This window comes from Haliotis cracherodii, unplaced genomic scaffold (assembly GCF_022045235.1).
Source record: "Haliotis cracherodii isolate W230 unplaced genomic scaffold, xgHalCrac1.p SCAF_3, whole genome shotgun sequence".
Lineage (NCBI taxonomy): Eukaryota > Metazoa > Mollusca > Gastropoda > Lepetellida > Haliotidae > Haliotis > Haliotis cracherodii.
Window position 1 is genome coordinate 52,814,628 of NW_027266286.1, and position 19,007 is coordinate 52,833,634.

Here is a 19,007-nt window from a genome sequence, read left to right on the forward strand (position 1 = left end):
CATTGTTGGTGGCAATCATTGTGGTATTGTTCATGACCATTGTTGGGGGCAATCATTGTGGTATTGTTCATGACCATCGTTGGTAGCTATCATTGTGGTATTGTTCATGACCATCGTTGGTGGCTATCATTGTGGTATTGTTCATGACCATTGTTGGTGGCAATCATTGTGGTAGTGTTCATGACCATCATTGGTGGCTATCATTGTGGTATTGTTCATGACCATCGTTGGTGGCAATCATAGTGGTATTGTTCATGACCATCGTTGGTGGCTATCATTGTGGTATTGTTCATGATCATCGTTGGTGGCAATCAATTGTGGTATTGTTTATGACCATCGTTGGTGGCATTCAATTGTGGTATTGTTCATGATCATCGTTGGTGGCAATCAATTGTGGTATTGTTCATGACCATTGTTGGTGGCTATCATTGTGGTATTGTTCATGACCATTGTTGGTGGCAATCATTGTGGTATTGTTCATGACCATCGTTGGTGGCTATCATTGTGGTATTGTTCATGACCATCGTTGGTGGCAATCATAGTGGTATTGCTCATGACCATCGTTGGTGGCGATCATTGTGGTATTGTTCATGACCAATGTTGGTGGCAATCATAGTGGTATTGTTCATGATCACTGGTGGCGATCAAGGTGGCATTACCTGCTATAACCAAGGTTACATCTCTCAGCCTTATGAAACAGTAGCAACACTGGACAAATGTAATTTTAAGTGAGTTCTTATTGTGAATTATTTCAACATTTGTGATGAGCTTCATTGCACATGTTTGTCCATAGTCTTGACACTGCTCTGGCTCTGACCAGCTGTATCTCATCCTACTCATCAGTTGCTCCATTCCTCATTGACAAGCCAGATCACAGGTGACCTTCAAGCTGACAGCTTGGGTGACATCAAAGTGACTGAAGGTGACATCATAGTGATTCAAGGCGAACTCTTAGTGACTCAAGGTGACATCATAGTGACTCGAGGTGACCTTGTAGTGACATAAAGTGACCTCGTAGTGACTCATATGACATCACCTTAGGGCAAATTTAATCAACAGGGAATGTTCCCGAGAAAGATTGTGATATTAGCTTTTAGTATGTGACCATAAGCACACCATGTCATTCAGTTCCTTTCACATGGTCATTCCACCTCATGCTAGCTTTCGAAAATATTGTTAATATCAGTAACAATTTGCATCGTAGACCTTTCACTGAACTTAGCAATAAGTGACTGGTGCATGACCACATCAAGGTTCTTCTGAACATGGGGGAAGCATGGGTGACCCAGTCATTTAAGGCACCGCAATTTGCTGTGCAGAGTTGCATTCTTTGGGCACATTAGTGCGTGAGTGAGTATGGCTTTTAACAAATTCCAGCAGTATCAAGGTGGGGGAAACCACAAGTGGGCTTCACACTTAGCACCCATGTGGCGAATCGAACCCGGGTCTCGTTCACTAAATATGGGACCAATTTGTCAGTAAAACAGATAGAGTAAGATACTCTCAGATGACACTTCTGGTTTTCTCATACAAAGCCAGGGTTTCTGCATCTTGAACTGTTGCATAGAGTAAAATATGTTTTATAATTATAAACTATTTTGTTCACTATTTCGTCGGCATGAGTTGATCATTGTTAGATGCATGTTACAGTTGTTGGTTCTTCTTTAAACATTGATTACAAGGAAAGGTGAGCAATGGTAATAAAAACTCCTCTGATAAAGTCATCCCACCTTACCTTGTCAGCTTGCTCATGGGGTTAACCTCTTTGGTCATGTGGACATGGTGTCCGACCTCGGTCAGAAGGTCCGTGGTTCGAATCCCATCACGGGACTCGGAAATTTTATGGCCGCTACACAGGCATCCAGCTCATTGCAGCCTTGGAGTATTTACTCCCAAATAATCATTCACACTGGGTGTTTTCTTTGTGTATTCAATACTTTATGTAACTCTCTTGGGTCCAGAGTACTGGGTATTTCTACACCAACGAATAGACATTTTTTTAAATATATCTGCTTTAAAAGCTGTTTTGGACGACTTCGGTTTGTTTACCGCCCGCAGTGTGTAATATGTCGCATGAACTCAAAACCGTGATCATGATGTCTAATTACCAATAGGGAGATGGACTGCCTTCTTGAAGCATTATTCACTGCAGGAGACTTCATGTGTGAGGCCTGTACATAGAGAACTGTAAACATGGTAACGAAACCAGGTACACAAATTGAAAAAGGATACATTTGCGAAAAACGCTGAGTGTTCTCAAACTGTTAATGATTTAAACTTTCTCATTCATATTTGAATGCAAGCAGCTCCAAATGAACTGGATAATGGTGATTTATTTTGCATAATTTTTACAAATACGCAGCTAATTTGAAGCTCTGCCAAGTTTAGTGGCCTAGTGTCACTTCTGTACATATCATTGTGGAACATTGTGGACCAAAGATTGTCACTTCCCTTCAGACACCGTTAAATATTTGTGGGCATAAACTTTAATTTTAAGAACAGTATGTTAATTATCTTTGAACTGCATGTTTGAGGCTAAACAAAAACATTACTGTTTCCAGTCGTCATGGTTACAAATTTCGTTCATTCCGCGTGGAGGTTTGGAAGGAGGTATGCTAAAAAGTCAGTAGACCTGTTATTAAGTCTCCCAGTAAGATTGCTTGTCAATGTGATCATGCATGCATATCATGCATCAAATTGAAATACTGAAAGTGAAGTCATAAGGGTCAGTGTAGAGTTGTGCCCCTTTGTTGTGCCAGGATTTGCTGGTCATAGATTTGAATCCCAGATTCACACAGATTATGAACCTTGGTCTGTTACCCGACGTTGCTCATTTGTTTAAACAAAGGTCAACATCTACTGTGTGGGAGTTTGGGCTTTGCTCTGTAATAATTCCAACTGAAATACTTTTCACTCACAAGGGAATTGATGGCCCAGTCATCGAATGCCCCACGATTCACTTTGCAGAGTTGCGTCCCTTGGGCACGCCAAAAACCTGTGATTGTGGGTTCGAATCCCAGTTCGCCCCGATTATGTTTCTAGGTTTGTCAGCACCATACCCGTGCTCGTGGGTTTTCCTGAAGTGGTAAATGTCTGAGACCTGCATCACTTCGGGCTTGCCTCCCACATTAAGCTGACACGCCGTGATATAACTCACTCACTCACTCACTCACTCACTCACTCACTCACTCACTCAAGTTTACATGGAGAAACTGTAGAGCATGTGTTCAGCTGGATGTCCCAGTAGTTTGACAAGTGAACACTTCATCCAGTGTATATATATATACATGTATGCCATTAGTTGCAGCTCAGGGCACCAGAGTGGAGGAGTTTATCGCAGGATATCTATAGAAGTCTTTTACATACTTCCTTGTAATAGTGTGATGTCCTACTGCAGTATTGTTATCGGTTTATGATTATGTGTATTGTTTTATATGTGCATGTGATATTATTGTAACAAAATATGGAATTAGGTGTGATGAAGCAAGGTCTGCTGAGACATCAACATTGAAGCATTTGTTCTTCACACATGAACAGCTTGTGACTTGTACTTGTAACTCTTCTCAATCAACTGGTCAGAATGATTGGTCTGTGATCTTGAATTTAATCAAAATATTATTTCTTCTATTTAAGCCTGACATATTTGTTTCTTGTTCACCGAGTTAACAGTATTCCACACATGATACAGGAGGTAAAATAAGAGTGTTGAATGTAAGATGTTTTGATATTTGAGGTCATCCAACTCCAGATTAGATACCTCATTTTTAATTTGGAACAAGCACTTTAGTGTAGGTTATGGATCAATCAATGTTTCGATATAATACGCAAGATATTTGTGTGAAAAGGCATGTAAATTTAGAGGTATCAAATTGAATTTGAAACCTGATTTTACTCCTATTTTGACAAATCAGAATCAAGCATTCTTTACTGGATTAGGGTTATTTCCTGAAAAATATATCCTACAAGAAATGCTGAAATTATGTCAATCAAACAAAACATTTTTGCTTACGGATTACAACAGTTAGGACAGGATTGGCCAATCAACAAGAAATACACTGGTTTGGCCTTGCTAAGTAATAGCAGGTGGAGCATGTTGTATAGAGCCATGTGTACTAAAGCTGGCGCTGAATCTGTTGATCTGTCTTACATCACCAGGTTGATATACAGTTGGGACAACTTCCACATACATGGCAAGCTCCCCTCTTTCATGTTGTAATCTCTCTCTGACTGAAGATCAAACAGATAGATCGGAAGAAATGCGTACAGTGAAAGATTGAAAGAAAGGACTTTGAATATTACTGATGAATCACATGTCATCCACAGGCCTTAGAAGCTGACAGAGTCTTATCAATGCATATCACAGTTACATGGTCAAGTTAGTATTTCCAGATGATAACATGGCCTGTAGTATTATTGTTATGACAACGCTGTATAATCCACTATAATGGATATATTTTTCCAAAATCATCAGTTTTTCTTTTTCATGAAGAGGTTTTCTGGGAATTTCATATGAGTTCTGACAATGTTTATGTTTGGGATATATCATCAAGAACAGTTGGACCTCGTTAATCTGGACCCTGTTAGGGATATATCACCAAGTACAGTGTAACCTTGTTAATCTGGACCCTGTTTTGGATATACATGTAGCACCAAGTACAGTGAGACCTTGTTAATCCGGACCGTTCGGGATATATAACTAAGTACAGTGGGACCTCGTTAATCCGGACCCTGTCTGGGATATATCACCAAGTAAAGTGAGACCTCGTTAATCTGGACCCTGTTTTGGATATATCACAAAGCACAGTGAGACCTCGTTAATCTGGACCTGTTAGTTTGGAAACCCCTTTCCCAGATTGTTATTGTTGGGGGGATGCCAATATTATTAAAGATACATGATTCATTAAGCCAGACATTGATAATCATCTTAATTCATTGTCAACAGTAATGTCTGGGTTATCAAGGTTTTACTGTATGTAGAAAAGCTAGATATCTAGAGATGCTTTTAAGTATTATTCAACCTCTTCCAAACTGGGGTTTCTCCCATTCCACATGTGAGCTCCAGAACTGTCAGATCACCCAGTATGTTCTACAACACATGGTAGAGACTCATGTGCTTGGAGGATGGATCTTGCCTGGGAGGAAGTGTGGCTGAGACGATGGCTGTACCTTTTTTTGTGTCCAGCTGTTAGTTATTGGGTATTCCTTTCATGTCATTTTATTTTTGATGTGTTATTTGTCACACAACAGTTGAGAGTATCTGTTATATCTGGTATACAGTGTGTTACTTATTTAGTGTGTGAGTCAGTATTCCGTGATGGTTGATGAAGTATGTTTCTGTGAAATATATATTTGTTTTTTTATTGTGATCATGTAACATAAGAATTTATTAATATTAAAAATAGATAAATATTATTCAAGTATCATTTAGTTTGATTTGTATTTTGTGTTAATGTTCAGATGCATGACATGTCTATACCCCTTTGCCACAGAATATGATTAGATTTTCATTCCTGCCAGCTCTCACTTCCAGATCATTGTATTGTCACCAAGTATAAAAATGAAGAAGACTGCCTCCATAGTCTAGTGGATAGAGGGTCTGGCTGGAGAGCACAGGGTCTGTGGTTTGATCCCTGGATCCTCGGCCATGTCATAACCAAACCTATACTTGTTACTCTGGTCGGCACGCACACACACACACACACTCTCTCTCTCTCTCTCTCTCTCTCTCTCTCTCTCTCTCTCTCTCTCTCTCTCTCTCTCATGTCATAACCAAACCTATACTTGTTACTCTGGTCGGCACGCACACACACACACACTCTCTCTCTCTCTCTCTCTCTCTCTCTCTCTCTCTCTCTCTCTCTCTCTCTCTCTCTCTCTCTCTCTCTCTCTCTCTCTCTCTCTCTCTCTCTCTCTCTCTCCAAGGTCATGTCAGCCTTCCTGTCTTCCTCTGAGTGCGAAACCATACCTGACCCCTTCGCCAAGCCACGTCTCCCACTCCAGAGTAAATATGGTAAGGCGAACTTATGTCAATAATCGTTCCGACAGGTATGACCCCCAATGGCTAGGTCAGGATAACCCGCTTGTTCCTTCGCACAGATTGCAATCCTCCATTGAGATCCCAGCCTTGTCGTCACATCGTAGTTTGGCTGAAAATACATTGTTCCCCGGACGGAGCCAAATGGGAACATATTTGACAGCGCTGAGCAACGTGTGCGTTGGGTAATCCCTCTACCAACTGACAAAGCAATTTTCAGACTTCTGTTAGTAAGATCGGTCTCTGTAATTTTGAACACAAACATTCAGTATGACGAAATACTATGAGCACAAGATCAATTCTGTGGCTAGGATGTAATTTATAAGACGACAGGATATGTCCAGCCTAGAAGATTAGCTATGGTCGTATATCCTCCTCTTTATAGGGAGTGGGTCCATGAATATTGATTAATCAGCACATTGGCTGGGATCTTGTAAGAAAATGCCCATAACGTGTTCAGTTTAGTTTAAGACAAGCTTGTGGTACGTGCGGTTGCCCTCTTGTTCGGATCCCGTCGGTGGACGTGATTGATTACCTCAGCTTTCTGCAAGACATGATGCGTCAGACCGTCATGTCTTGGCCGTAGGGGCAAAGATTGTTCAAATAAAACTGGGCAATCCTATGCACACGATGTAAAATAGCCTTTATAATATTATATCTCCGCGATTTTTTTTAAAATATGAAATTATAAATTTTAAATGTATGTTTTTTGAAATCGTGTCTGTTTGTGACGTTGATGACATCTACTTTGACACTTGGGGGTTAAACACCGTCAATACTTTTTACCTCTGCCTTATTCGCGTACAACCAGAAAATCGCTCAACAATCGTATTTTGTTTGCTGGTATATTGTCCCTTGGTCTACGTTGAAATAATAGTCGACCATAGACAGCCGTTTTAGGTTTACATCTCTCGTATGCAAGCATTACCGCGGTCGTGGAAGAAGAGGCAACCCTCCTTTTGTGCGTTCGAACCCCAGAATAGCACCGATATCAAACCTTGGACATGCTTTTGTGTTTCGCCTAAGTAGTCAATAGTCACTTTAAACCTTCTCAAACTCAGCTAATAAGCCGAAATATCATTGAAATACAGTTAAAAAAAAAAGTTTCAAAATGAAATATAATAATTTATGTGATGTCTCGAATCAAAAATGGTTACGCATTCTCAACAACACCTCACGTAGAAAAACAGGAACGCTACAATATATTAAATTCACGACCACTACAATATCAATTACTGAACATTTATCACACGCCGGTTCAACTTGCCGGTGTATAAAACTGTGTCAGTCGCCCTGTGATACGAGATCTGACCTGTAGGTAGGTACACCGAGTTGTGGCGTTAAATATAGCTAGCGGGCTAGTCATTGACTGTCCTTGCTACGTCCTCTGGAGAAGGCCAATGAGCACTCTTATCAACCCGAACAAGGACGTGGAACTGTCAAGTGATTTTGACATGTGACACCTCTTTCAGTCACACATTATAATTAACGCTGGCTAGACAACTTTACGTATTTCATTCTATTCCTGATTACAAGACTCTTGGGTATACTTACATGTCACAACTGGTTCTCTCCATATATATTGGCCCTTGTGAGTACGGTGTAACGCTTTTGAAGTTCAAACAGGACATACCGCTAGATGGTGCAATAATAATTTTGAGTTGGATGTGTGCCTTGCAGGTGTATGGGATTTTACGAGGTGAATGGGCTTGTTAACTGAGGGTACAAGAACGTTCACCTCGTAAAATCCCGTACACCTCACTATTGACACATATAAACCAATTTATAAATTTCAAGATCTCAAGCTTCTAAGACTTATTTCGCTGAAACAAGCAAGTGACGTCACATCAAAAACAATGACGTCATCATATCCAGCCGACTTGTGTGGATTTTTACAGTACTATATAAAGATATACAGCATTGCCAATGAGATATTTAGATTTTTTAACGGGTAATGATAACGTATTTTATCGTCCACAACTTGCTTCCACAGGAGATATGCTTGGGGGACATCAGGCGATATCGTATAGATATCGCTTCTATGGAATCGAACACAATGCTTTGTGGACCATTATGACGTCATCGTTACATAACATCACAATCAAATGACATCACTTGTCTATGCCACCGAACCAGGTTAGCTGTCCTTTTTACTCCCGCGACACTGGTTATTACTGTTTACAAGATGAAAACGTTGAAAGGATTATTTTACCTGGGAGTTTAAAGCTTTTGTACATGTGTTAATATATTTGATTTTAGACTACGTTCGGGTGAGATTATGAGGGGCGGTCGGGTAGCCTAGTGGTTAAAGCGTTCGATCGTCACGCCGAGGACCCGTTTTCGATTCCCGACATGGGTACAATGTGTGAAGTCCCTCGCCGTGATATTGCTAGAAAATTGCTAAAAGCGGCGTAAAACCTCACTCACTCACTCGGGTTAGATTATCTTTTTCCCTTACTGTGTGAGCGAGTAACTCTTGTGTAACACCCCTTAAACAACATACAATATCACGACGTGGGACACAGAGAATGGGCTTTACAAATTGTATGCATATGGGGAACTGAACTACTGCCTAACACCGTTGTGTCGAAGTTGAAGTGACCTCCGTAAATGCTTCGAGTTATCCGGAATTCGACACAACCGAAAATGACGAAGAAATAAGGCACGCGCAGGGACCAAAGTTTTACTTCGAGACAACCGAAAGTTCGACACAATGGTGTCTGACTTTAGTTCTTCGACTTGAGGATTAAACACTTCCACAGTAGACTACCTTCCTCTTAGGGGGCACGGGTGGCCCTGTCGTCTAAGGCGCCGCGATTCGCTGTGCAGAGTTGCGTCCCTTGGGCACGCCAGAAACCTATGATTGTGGGTTCGAATCCCGGTTCGCCCTGATTATGTTTCTAGGTTTGTCAGCACCATACCCGTGCTCGTGGGTTTCCCCGAAGTGGTAAACGTCTGAGACCTGCATCACTTCGGGCTTTCCTCCCACATTAAGCTGACACACAGTGATTTAACTGTAATACTGTCCAACTCACTCACTCACACCTTCCTCTTAATGTCAATCCCATGTCTATGGGAAGACTAGACGGATGAGGACCGGTCTCTTTATTTGCAGACCGCCATGATATTTATAACTAGACATAGTGACTGCAGCGTTTAACAAGATTCATTCACTTACAAAGTTTCCTTACAAAGTTCAACGCGTCGTGATGTACGCTGTTCAAGCGGAGTTAAACACCACCCCTATCCATGTCTATTTTCAGGTAGGGAAAGTATGTGCTTGAAAATTGGCTTTGACCAAAAAAAGTACGAACATTATCAAAACGGTTCTCGGCTCAAAGAGTCCTTGAAGATCCGGGTTAGAATAGGTTTCAGCAACTCATGTTTGTCGAAAGAGGCGACTATGCTTGTCTTAAGAGGCGACTAACAGGATCGGGTGGTCAGGCTCGTTGACTGGTTGATGCATGTCACCGTATCCCAATTGCGATGCTCATTATATCGAACACTGGGTTGTCTGGTCCAGACTCAATTATTTACAGACCGCCGTCACAAAGCTGGAATATTCCTGAGTGCGGCGTTAAACAACAAACAACCGAGGCTCGCAGAAACACTGCAAACTTAATGTCAAAATACAACCGTTGTACCTGTTTCAAATAGATCCCCATCGAATAACTATTTCTTTTTGTTTCAGTCTTAGCTGGACTACGGGGTAGCCCAATGTTTTAAAGCGTTCGCTCATCACGCCGAAGACCCGTGAATGTGTGAAGCCCATTTCTGGTGTCCCCGCCCATTCGTCACCACTCGCCTCTTTCCGTAACCGCTATTCGGCTTGTCCCGGAATAACACGAGTTGGTCACGAATGGTCCCCGCCGTGATATTGATGCGTTATTCCTGTAAGCGACGTAAAACCTTACACACTCATTTTTACCCACCATCAAACATGGGTGTATACTTTTAATTGGCCTGCAGTCTACAACGATAATACACAACATGAAGAGCATGTGTCGTAAAATAACACTTTATTTGTATTACGTAAAATATTATTTTCTGTCACACATATCACAGCCCCCATGGATTGGGGTGAAAGCGCCCGAAACTAGTCTGCAGAAAACATCTGAAATAGTATCTTGTCCAAATCTCCTGACTAATGAGATCACAGATATCCGACTAGTCTTTCAAATGCTTCTATATATCGACTATACAGACATGATGCAAAAGCAATGATGCTCTCCTGTTACCAACTCGTCAAAGTACGTCATGGTTGATCTAATTAGGCTTTACGCAACGGCAGCTATGAATGTCTGGTGGTTTTTAATGCAAAGATGTAGCATGGATGGAAATGTTTGGGTCCTTCCTGATGTCGTCTGCCTCACATGTTTGACTGTCGTCTGCTACCTAATTGACTTCCGCCAGGGGCGTTACCACCACTTCCTGCGCCCTCCCAGTTTCTTCTCTTCCGCAATGCAGGCCTCAACGCCTCGTCTCATCTCCTGAACGGCTTCGAACTCCGTCAGACCAAGACGACGTTTGTTTGAGATGTCGTAGACGCCCCCAACGCTCTCGGTGTGCTCACCGTGGATACCTAAAAAGTGAAATTATCTTCCATATTTTAGATTTGACGGCTTCCTAAAACTTGAAGAACACACAACAAATCAGGTGAGGTGAGATGGAATTGGGTTTAACGTCGCGTCCAAGATTTTTGCACTTATATAGCGACGTGCATACACGTGAGTGTTCGTGTGTGTTTGTGGCTGCTTGTACTGATGCCGATTTATAGTGCAAACCCATTGAGATACCATGCCGCAGTTTAACACGAATACCCCACCCAGACACAGTATACTGACTCCTAGCCGACCAGTCCGTGTTTTAGCCCCTTAATGCCGAGCGCCAGACATGGTAACAACAATTACAATTTTTTAACGTCTTTTGATATTACGCGGCCGGGGATCGAACCCCGGACCTTCCGCTCGTGGGGCGGACGCCACACCACTAGACCAGGGAGGCGGTCCCACGACTAAGCAACTGAAACAATCGTCTTCATAGGTGAACATGTGTCCTACAAAAAGCAGGAAGAAACTTTGCACAGCAAATTGCGGCACTTGACAGCACTGCATTATGAACCAATGCGAGATCTGTATTGCTGATCTAGCTATTCTATCCCCGAACCACACTCCCTCGCCAGCCGACAGGTTAACTTAAAGATCGCCATCGAGTCATAACAAAGGCTTGAAGACCTAAGGTAACACGTGGTCTACGCATGCCACAAAGGAATCCCGTGTCTGCACATAACAGCAGTACTACATCTTGATTGAACTACGGTTATAACGAACACACTTATTACGAACTGACGGATATAACGAACTGTATGTATTTGTCCCCGTCCATTTGTTGTATATACGCTGTATGTGTGTTTATAATGAACTACGGTTATAACGAACTAAAATCGTAATAAACGTAGTTTACTGAAGACATTGTGGTATCCTTTGCCCTTGCTACACCCGTTCGTGACATGACTGTTCGATTGCAATCCTACAAATATGTTTGCCATCTCATTTTGCTGTGGATGCGTCTATCCGGAATGATAACTCCAATCTCGGCAGTCTTACCTCTAGCCTGAATGTTGTAGCGATCACAGAAGGCCTTGAACTCCGCCGAGGAGGCAAGTTTGGGGATCTTGATGTGGACGGACGCACGCAGGGTGGTGCCCAGGTTGGAGGGACAGAACGTCAGGTAGCCCAGACCCTTACGCTTGGCGAATGACAGACCGCTGGACTCCATTGCACGGATGGCCTGTGAGAGATAGTGTCCATATAAAGGTGGTCTTGGGTTTAAGGACTCTAGAGTCTGCCAGGTTACGCAGCAGAATATGTATGCATGATGCATTTGATGTCTCAGTAGTGTAAATGCCTTTGTTGAATTTGACTTTGACAGACGCAGTCAGAAGTAAATGGGTACAGAAAGGATGAAAGGTAATGTGACCGTAAACCTCCCAGTGCCTTATAAGACAGCTACAGTGCACAGTGATCCTTTGGGAATTATGCTGCGCTTGGTAAACAGTACAGACCCGTGAAGATCCGGGATAGGATAGATCTTCAGCAACCCATGTTTGCCGTAAAAGGCGACTAACGGGATCGGGTAGTCAGGCTCGCTGACTTGGTTGATGCATGTCATCGTATCCAAATTGCGTGGATCGATGCTCATGATGTCAATCACTAGTTTGTCTGGTCCAGACTCGATTATATACAGACCGCCGTCATATAGCTGGAATATTGCTGTGTGCGGCGTTAAACAACAAACAAACAAGGTAGTAGTACACAAGATCATGGACCAGAATCCTTCTTCATGCTGCAGTCTCTCTAGTTTTAGACACATCTGTTCAGTATCATCTGATCTTTAACTCAAACATTGGTTGAGATCTATACGCATCAAGAGTCAATATATTTTGCATCAATTCGTGCTACGGCAAGGGTATTGGTGATGTCAAATGAACCGATTGTTTGACAAATAGACTGCATGTGATCTGACTGACCTTGACCAGCCTGCTGTAGACTTCTCCAAGGTTGCCTCCCATTTGCATGGAGATGAATCTCAGATGGTCCTCCTCGTTCACCCACACCAGGAAGTTCTTGGCATGGTTGAAGTAGATGCCTCTGCCAGAGGGCCAGTCTTTGTAGCCACCGGCGTCACGGAGAAACCTAGAACACAGAAACAGTGAGTCAGGGAATTGGGTTTATTGGGATTTGATCGTTGTTTTAGTTGTCATGGCGTGTCAGCCAACGTTTACCACGACTATAACTAACACAGCATGGTGCTGACATCATGGATCGTAACCTGGACCAGAGATATGGTCTCTGTCTGGACCAAGCCGGAAGGAAATAAACTGCTGGGCAAAAGAAAGTATACACCCATGTCAGTTGGTGGCTAAAAATGAAACAAACACAAAATGGCTGTTTGATGGTGGTGTACTTGAGACGGATATCAAAGTTGTGTTTTGGACCTAAGGTGTGCAGTGCTCCGGCCACTGTTTTGAGGTAGTGATGTTTCAATAACTTGCAATCTTTTGGTCAAATCCAATTTTCAAATGTATACTTTCTTTTGCAGTTTATATTGCTACATATTTCACGGAGAACCATGTGGCATAAATTGGACGTATATATATATATATATAACATCATCTTCCAACGAGTCTTCCCTTCCATCAGTGGTTCTTCTTGGAGAGAAAAAACGACTCCTTGTTTAGGGTCATGTGTGCAAAATGGGAGATGGCCGACACATTCGATTCACAGCAGTGCGAAATCTGCTTCGAGTTAGTACTTGTTTGTTGTTGTGAATACCTAATATGATGCCCTCACCTGTCGCTGTCGTTAAAGAGGAAGTGATCGTCCATCAGCTTCTTCTGTATATCCCTCGTCATGCCAGTGAGGGGGTAGTACGTGCCGGCCAGCTCTCCCTTCAGCTTATCCAGGGCGGACACAGTCGCTGCCTCCATCGCCAGACGTTGCTAAATTAATAAGGCAACTATTAGTGGATTTTACAGCAGGCATGGCCGGAGCAAATACAGGAATCCAACGATCTATCGTTACGCTTCAATGTCTCAAAATCGCAACGGATGGGATCTACCTGAAACTTGCAACAGACGATATTTTCCGGATTCTTGAAGCAGACGACATTTACATGTTTCGTGAAGTAGACGACATTTACACGAATCTTGCAGCAGACGACATTTATAACTATGATTCTTGCAGCAGATGACATTCATAATTATGAATTTTGCTTTGGACGACATTTTTCTAGATCTCGCAACAGACGATATGAGGCTGAATCCTGCAGCAGACAGCAGACAGCAGACAGCATTTATTGCCTAATCTTCCAGCTGATGAAATATAGTTCAATCTTGTAATACTCGCCATTTGGCTGAATTTATAGCAGACACCACTTGTCTAAATGTCTCCGAAGACAACAATTATCTGAAAGTTATCTATCGATTACGAGTTGTTATATTATTGGCTACCTCTTTGGTGATGACTGGAGGGAAGCCATAGCTGTCATGGCTCCTGCCCACCCTCACTCTGGTGGATATGATGAAGTTACCAGAAGGGTCAAGGTCAGAGAAGCCGAGTTTTGTTATGTCCCCAAAGTCAGGTTCAGGGTGATTAAGTGTATCGACCTTGTGGTAGTCCTTGATGACAGCGTCAAGGACGTCAGCGAAGACAGTGTATGCCTGGGGGTCGGAGGCGTAGATGCCGACACCGCTGTCGAGGTTTTCGCATCCTAAAGGACAGACAGGCATATGTTTAAGCTTCCTGTCAAGGTCATACAATGTCAAGGAAAGATTGAGTGACTATGGATTTACGCCGCTTTTAGCAATATTCCGGCAATATCACGGCGGGGGACACCAGACTGATCTTTTTAGTCGATCGATTTTCACAACATTTGTTACAACTTTCATGGTAATAATCAGTTCTTACATTGTGCGGCGGCACGGGTGGCCCAGTCGTCTAAGGCGCCGCGATTCGCTGTGCAGAGTTGCGTCCCTTGGGCACGCCAGATACCTATGATTGTATCCCGGTTCGCCCCGATTATGTTTCAAGGTTTGTCAGCACCATACCTGTGCTCGTGGGTTTCACCTCTCACTACATAGCACTGCGATATCAGCAGATAAGATATCCTGTATCACGCCATTGCGAGTTATAATGCGTACAGAAAGCTATGTATCACTCTGTCTGTCTGTCTGTCTGTCTGCCACACACAACCACACATCACCTCACATAACCACACTCAGCCATATATACCTTTACATATCCCTATCTATCTATGTATCTGCTTATCTATCTACCTACCTACCTATGTTAATATACGCCGGTCCCTTCTTATCAATCTGCCTATCTACAACCTTCAGTGTCTGTGTATCGGGAATATCGAATCAGCCAGGTCAGCGGAATATACTACGTCCTTGTTCGACCTTTATACAGTCAGCCATATTGGCAACACCCGCATTGTACCCTTTGTGAGATAGTATGATTTATAACCATAAATCTCTATATCTGTTGAATGTGGCAACAATGACTCATGTTCTTCACAAAAGGAGAATAAGGATTTAAAAAGGACTGTCGCCTAACATTATTTCACTAACGATAGATTAACCGCGAATATTGTTAACGTGAAGCTAAAATTAAGGTTACAGTCTGGTTACCACCTCACACCGCACCTTGTTGTGACTAGGCCTGTTTAGTGATCGATGAACCATAATACTGATTGATTTAAGTGCTAGTATTCCCCTGTGTAGAGGTGCCTGTAACACCCCCGCTCCCACAACCAAAAAAATTTAAAAAACACCAATACCAACTACTAAACGCTACAATAAAGTGTGCACGAATCATCACTTTGTCCGTCTATGAATGTATACACATACATACACATACAGATTACTTATAACATGCATATGTAAAAGTATATAGCTGGTAAGAAACGTCTTATTATTATTCCCATTAACTTTTCAATAGCACTGTATAAACTTTGATTGTTTATTTTGTAAAACACTGGCTGCAGCACAATGCGGTCATACTCCAGTTGATTTAAATGTGACGTGGGTTTTAGAAATTAAATGAAGCTAGGTCGTGTGCTAGGTCATTTGTGTAGAGTCAACGACGTTTTAACGTTTAATTATACGTGAAAAAAGGCTCCCGAATACACATATATGAATACATACTTATATTATGATAAGTGCTCAATCATTCAATCGTTGTAAACGTGTTGTTTATATTCACGTGGGATGACGGAAGTTTACACCGTGGCGACAATGGCTACCCTAGGACTGCTATGCGCACGTTGTCAGAAACAGGTTTCATATTTTCGATAATATAAACAATAAATAAATATATATATAAATAAATATATACATATAAATATATATATTAAGTAGAGAGAGAGAGAGGGAGAGAGAGAGATGGTTTATTTGCTTAAGTATATATTATGTATATATTTACATATACATATATATTGATTATTAGTGTGAAACTGTTGTATCAGCACAAATGAGGTAACACTATTGTCATTCTTTCACATGTCCATCTCTCGAAACAAACAGTACCCTTTTCCAGACTCGTCCCTCATCTGCCTACCACTAGGTCAAATCCAATGAGGTCAAGGAGAAAATACAACTGCATGGAACTTTTGCAGTCAGTTTAACTCCTATTTAATTTTAAACAACTTCAACCATTTATTTACACACAAATCAATTACACACAAAGATTGTTGCATGGTAATATGCTTATGTGGGGGATCAGATTACATTTTGTTTCGATGTAACTCAGACTTAAAATGGCGTCTTGTCCTCACCGAGGTATTTCTTATTTCTTTAAGGAAATAAAACATACCTGTTTTAATTGGTATTCATTTTATTTTTAACCCCACTAATTTACAGATATGGTGCATTATGAATAAAAATTACAATATATCTTCTGAAATACACATCTCGAGTCGGCAAGGGCACGCAATGACAAAGTAATCAATAATAGCCCTGTGTGAGTGGTCTTAGTTTGCTATTCTTGTAAACGAGCAAATATCACAAAAAACACTTACCAGAACGTATACAGTCCGCTAAAGTTCCCCCGAATGCAGTTTTCTTGCCCTTCAAAGTCTTATACCTTTCTTCGGTTAAGTGTTTTTTTAACAGAGATTTACACCCGACGGCAGTCTTCAGCTTATTCCAGAGTTCTTCAACAGACATGATGATGTGTTAAATTTGTTTAAACCTAACGATACGGAAATAATAAAATGCACCTGAAACGAATTGGTTGGGTGAACCAACAGGACAGGTCTATATATGTGTTCACAACGGTTTGGGATCCCACATACGTCCTGAATTGAAGTTTCAGATAACATTTCAGCCAATGGGATACGTCGTTACATGGCAGTTTGGTAAACAGACGGTCGCCATAGCCAGCTGAGGTCATGTTTGAACAAGGTCCGCTCAGTGTCGAACGGATTATGAAGGCAACACGAAAATCTCTCGTGTGGTATTTCAGATAATCACGGACCAAATTATGTCATATTCATCCATTGTAAGCTGGTTTTAGTGGAGAATTAAAGCATTGTGAGTATCATAACGATTGGTTGAAGTTCAGTGATATTAACTTCTTGTTCAATATGACATATAATCACTTACACTAAAAGTGTATCATGCAATTCTAGGCACGTGTTGCTACGCTACTTCGTTTATTGCTGTCTAATACTAATAATAGTAAGTCTGTAATTACTGTTTTACAATGCAAGCCTAGGAGTAAGTATGCAAGTGCATGCTGTGTAAATACGCGTGAATGCCTATGCCGTTAACCCTTTAACCTTTCAATGTTAGGCTCAAAGTTATCGCTTGTGCATGGTTCCAAAAGGGTTATTCAATTACTGGGGGGAATTTGCCAGGGGAATCGTTGATCACAGGTTTGCTAAGATGACTTACGTTTGTTGTGGACGCTTTGCGTTTCACAATTTCAAATAAGACACGCTCGATAATTTGTGTTTTTTGTGTGAATATTTTATTATTATTATTTTGTTATCATTATGAATTGTATTATTATCATTGTTGTTGTTGTTGTTGTTGTTATTATTATTATTTTGGTTTTTTGTTTTGTTTAGGGGGGTACTAAAAGACGTTAAAAGTCGGTAGTTGTTGTTACCCTGTCTGGCGCTCAGCATTAAGGGGCTAAAACAAGGACTGGTCGGCTCGGAGTCAGTATACTGTGTCTGAGTGGGGTATTCATGTTAAACTGCGGCATGGTATCTCAGTGGGCTAGCACTTTAAATCGGCATCAGTCCGGACTAGTACAAGCAGCCACACATACACACACACGTACATGCACGTCGCTATATAAGTGCAATAATTTTGGACGCGACGTTAAACCCCCATTTCACCTCACCTTGTTTGGGGGTGTTTTTGTTGTTGTTGTTTTTGTTTGTTAGGTGTGTTTGGGTTTGTTTTTGTTTTTTTGGGGTTTTTTTTGTGTGTGTGTGTGTGTGGGGGGGGGGGGGGGGGGGTCGTAGCATTCTGCTTTTAGATATATATATATATATATATAAAGCATAAAATATATACAAAACTTCAACGACAAAAAAAACCAGTCTCGATTATCCGACGAAGCAGAATTCATTGGGCGTAAAAGGCAAAATAGCGGTGCCAATTCTAAGAACGGATCACTGAACATCGGTGATGAAACCAGGTATTCGCAAAGGGTATACGCCTGACAATCTAGTGATGGACCATAAATCCACTGACACGATAGCACGTTTTGTTGAAACTAGGAACTCTAAACTTCCGTGTACAAGTGCATTGATTCTACTGCTTATGAGTGAGTGAGTGAGTATGGTTTTACGCCGCTTTTAGCAATATTCCAGCAATATCACGGCGGGGTACACCAGAAATGGGCTTCACACATTGCACTAAAACAGTCAAACAGGCCACTGAAGATTCCCCAAGAGTAAACCTATGCTTTCAAGTTTCCGTTTGGTTTGAATGAGAGATGGTAGATGACTTGTCGTCATGCAGTAAGACTGAAACATTATTCAGATGTCTTCCAGGTGAAGTGGCATGTCTTTGCTGCGATCGGACGTGTGTATCTTAGTGTCAACCAAGATTTTTGCATTGATTCTACTGCTTATGAGTGAGTGAGTGAGTATGGTTTGACGCTGCTTTTAGCAATATTCCAGCAATATCACGGCGGGGGACACCAGAAATGAGCTTCACACATTGTACCCATGTCGGGAATCGAACCCGGGTCTTCGGCGTGACGAGCGAACGCTTTAACCACTAGGCTACCTGACCGCCCCTCTACTGCTTATGAGTAAAGTAAGGTATTTTGTTGTATGGAAAAACGATTAAACGGTAGTGGAAAAGAGTGACGTTAATAAGATAAGATAATGAGAGAGACCTTCAATGATTTCTTATGTGCCTTGATCAAGATTCCACACGTTTGTGAGT

The 19,007-nt window shown here is 41.7% G+C and overlaps 1 protein-coding gene across 1 annotated transcript; it reads right to left on the reverse strand.

The window, feature by feature from the left end:
• Positions 1–10,045: 10,045 nt before the first annotated feature.
• Positions 10,046–16,890, reverse strand: LOC139473630 (arginine kinase-like). Its single transcript, XM_071256304.1, has 6 exons — positions 16,616–16,890; positions 14,046–14,305; positions 13,387–13,535; positions 12,564–12,729; positions 11,641–11,824; positions 10,046–10,616 (listed from the first exon to the last, which is right to left on the reverse strand). The coding sequence occupies exons 1-6, from the start codon at positions 16,761–16,763 to the stop codon at positions 10,453–10,455; spliced, it is 1,071 nt and encodes a 356-aa protein (XP_071112405.1). The 5' UTR covers positions 16,764–16,890; the 3' UTR covers positions 10,046–10,452.
• Positions 16,891–19,007: the final 2,117 nt, after the last annotated feature.